The sequence below is a fragment of the Poecilia formosa genome, unplaced genomic scaffold, assembly GCF_000485575.1.
Source record: "Poecilia formosa unplaced genomic scaffold, Poecilia_formosa-5.1.2 Scaffold0, whole genome shotgun sequence".
Classification (NCBI taxonomy): Eukaryota; Metazoa; Chordata; class Actinopteri; order Cyprinodontiformes; family Poeciliidae; genus Poecilia; species Poecilia formosa.
Genome location: NW_006799939.1, coordinates 757185 through 759650, shown reverse-complemented (window position 1 = coordinate 759650; position 2466 = coordinate 757185). Strand labels below are relative to the sequence as shown.

At 38.2% G+C, this 2466-nt stretch overlaps 2 protein-coding genes across 3 annotated transcripts in view; one reads left to right on the top strand and one right to left on the bottom strand.

Moving 5' to 3' along the window:
- Positions 1–2466, top strand: part of LOC103150082 (lysophosphatidylcholine acyltransferase 1) — a 26800-nt gene that overhangs the window by 3535 nt on the left and 20799 nt on the right. The gene's annotated exons all lie outside the window — the stretch shown is intronic.
- LOC103144399 (uncharacterized) overlaps positions 410–2466 on the bottom strand; it is a 4333-nt gene continuing 2276 nt past the window's right edge. For both annotated transcript variants that reach the window (XM_016666339.1, XM_007561758.2), the window contains 4 exons: positions 2062–2391; positions 1826–1991; positions 1617–1741; positions 410–1169 (listed from right to left, as the gene is read on the bottom strand). In XM_016666339.1, coding sequence (XP_016521825.1) covers positions 855–1169; positions 1617–1741; positions 1826–1991; positions 2062–2391 — 936 coding nt within the window. In that variant the 3' untranslated portion in view covers positions 410–854. The remainder of the gene's footprint in view (positions 1170–1616; positions 1742–1825; positions 1992–2061; positions 2392–2466) is intronic.

Genomic DNA, 2466 nt, shown 5'->3' with positions numbered 1-2466 from the left:
TCTTTCTTGCATTGCTTCTCTCCTCTCTTGTTTACTTTTGGTAAGATTGTAGTTTCTACACAGTAAAAATGCCGGTGCTGAATTAACACCCACAGTGTTAATTTTAACACCAACAAAGTGTGTATATGTGTCCAAGTCAGCTGGTGTTAAAGTAACACTTTTGAAAGTGTTAAAAGATTGACACCCATTTTTTTGTTAAATTAACACCAGACATTGTTAATATTCAACAATAGCGAGTGTCACATTAACATTACAACGGTGTTAGTGTTAAAATATAATGTTAAAAGTAACACCAGTGTAGTGTTGATCGCAAAACATAATGTGGTGTTAAAAAGGTAAATAATTGACCCCACAAGGTGTCAATATCAACCAAATCCAGTAGAAAAATATTCAAAACAATACACAGAAATGGAAAGTTTACCTTTTATTAAACCCATTTCAATATTACAGACCTTCAATGCAGAGCTTATACAAAACAGCAGTGGGGCACAATATATGTTCTTTCATCAGCTGAAAACTGCCTGTCATAAATCTGATAATATATCAGATCAAAGACACAAATGACAGCAAACGCATCATCTCTATTCTGAAAGCATTCAGATGATCATCGGTCTCAACACTATCTGTACCAACATTGTCCACATAAACAGAATCTATGGCAATAGTTTCTCCATGTGCTTTCATCAAGTGCTACTTGAACCCAGAATATGTGTAAAAAACAGATTAACAACTATGTTCTCCACATTTCAAACGCAATTTGTGCCGTGGATACAAAGAATGACTAAATTTCAAATGCTGAAAAAGATTAGAAGAATTTCTGTGCTGAACCTTACAAATGTAACATATTGGTATATTTAAGTGTTGTTAATTCTCACTCTGATTTCCTTGACTCTGGGGCTCTCCTTTGTTGTCACATCAATCCCATAAACTGTTGTTTGGATGAATGTGTAGAAGTTGAGGAGGGCTGCATCGTAGGACACAGCAAACACAAAATGCGCCTTAAACAGTTCATCAAAGGCAGCCACTGCAGTCTGTGCCACACAAGGAATGGGCTTCTGATCCAGGATGATGTAGAACTTCTGAATACTGCTCTTCTTTTCTCCAACACAGAGGAGGAACGGCTGTGCAGATCCAACTTTGCCAAGGAATGTCGCCATGCTTGTCCCCAACTAAGATTGAGACACATTAGAAAAAATGGTTTTAGTCCCTTCACAAGCAACAAATTAAGAACACTTTCCACCTTCCTTTAGCTGTGAACATGCCACAAAAGGGGATGTGACTTGCAAGAAAACTGTTGTGAGCTTAAGTGAAAAGATTGCTTCTAATGGGCTCATACAATTCTTTGTGCCATTATGTTCCCACAACCAAAAACAGATTTACAACTATGTTCTCCACATTTCAAACGCAATTTGTGCCATAAAATTTTGTCATAAAATTGCCAAAAGTAAGTGCCAACCAATTTTGTTATAAAATTAACCCTGATCCCTCCCTCCCACTCCAAAAATAGCTATAAATGTATAATACAAATAACAACAAATAATGACTTTACATTATACAGTTTATAAAACTGAGATCAATTTACTTTAAGTGAAGCACAATTCATGTCAAAAACATACCTTCATAAACTTCACAACACGATCAGCTGCCTCAGTTGCACCAATTTTTACATGTTTCTTCCCTTTGGCGGTTGGAGGCAAGAGATGAACCAGCAGGAGAATGGCTGCCACGTCGCTATCCCATTCTGATAAAATCATAACACAAACCATGTTTATAATTACCATATGAAAATGCACACTGTTGAATATGTTTATCTATTAATACGTACCATAATCACTTGATTCCTCCTGAGCAGACAGAAGGTCATCCAGGTGAACACTCTGTCGAAGGCTTTTGCTGACAGTGATGACCTTCGGTTTGTAGAACGTTGGCCATCTTGCAATGAACTTCCCTGAGATGTCTTCTCCAAAGAGCATGATGAAGTCCTGCTCAATCTAGCAGAAGAAAAAATACCATCAAAACCCAATTCAAAAGTTCAGTTAATCAAATCTGAGACTTTCTCACCAAGCCTGGTGTATCCAAGAATCTTGGGAAGTGATCCAAGATGAGTGATGACTGGTCCAGATCATGTAGCATGTTCTGTCTATGCTTAAATGTTGCCTTCATTTTCTCCTTAACAACGTCCTGGTCTGATGCATGCTTCATTATGGACATTGCTTCTTTACATCCATCACCAAACAGCTGTTCAGATGTTGAGGTCTCCCTCTGAGTTTTCGGGCCACCTTGATGAGCAGACCTGGAGCTCCTCTTGAAGTCACTTGCAGTGCTACGCTGAACTGTTTTCAATCGATAGGCCAGGTAGCCCTGTCCACTTTGAGGATCGTAGAAATGCTCCTATCACAGAACAGAAAACACAAAATGTCAATTATATTGCGTTCAAAAGGACAATTACACAGGTAACTGACATTG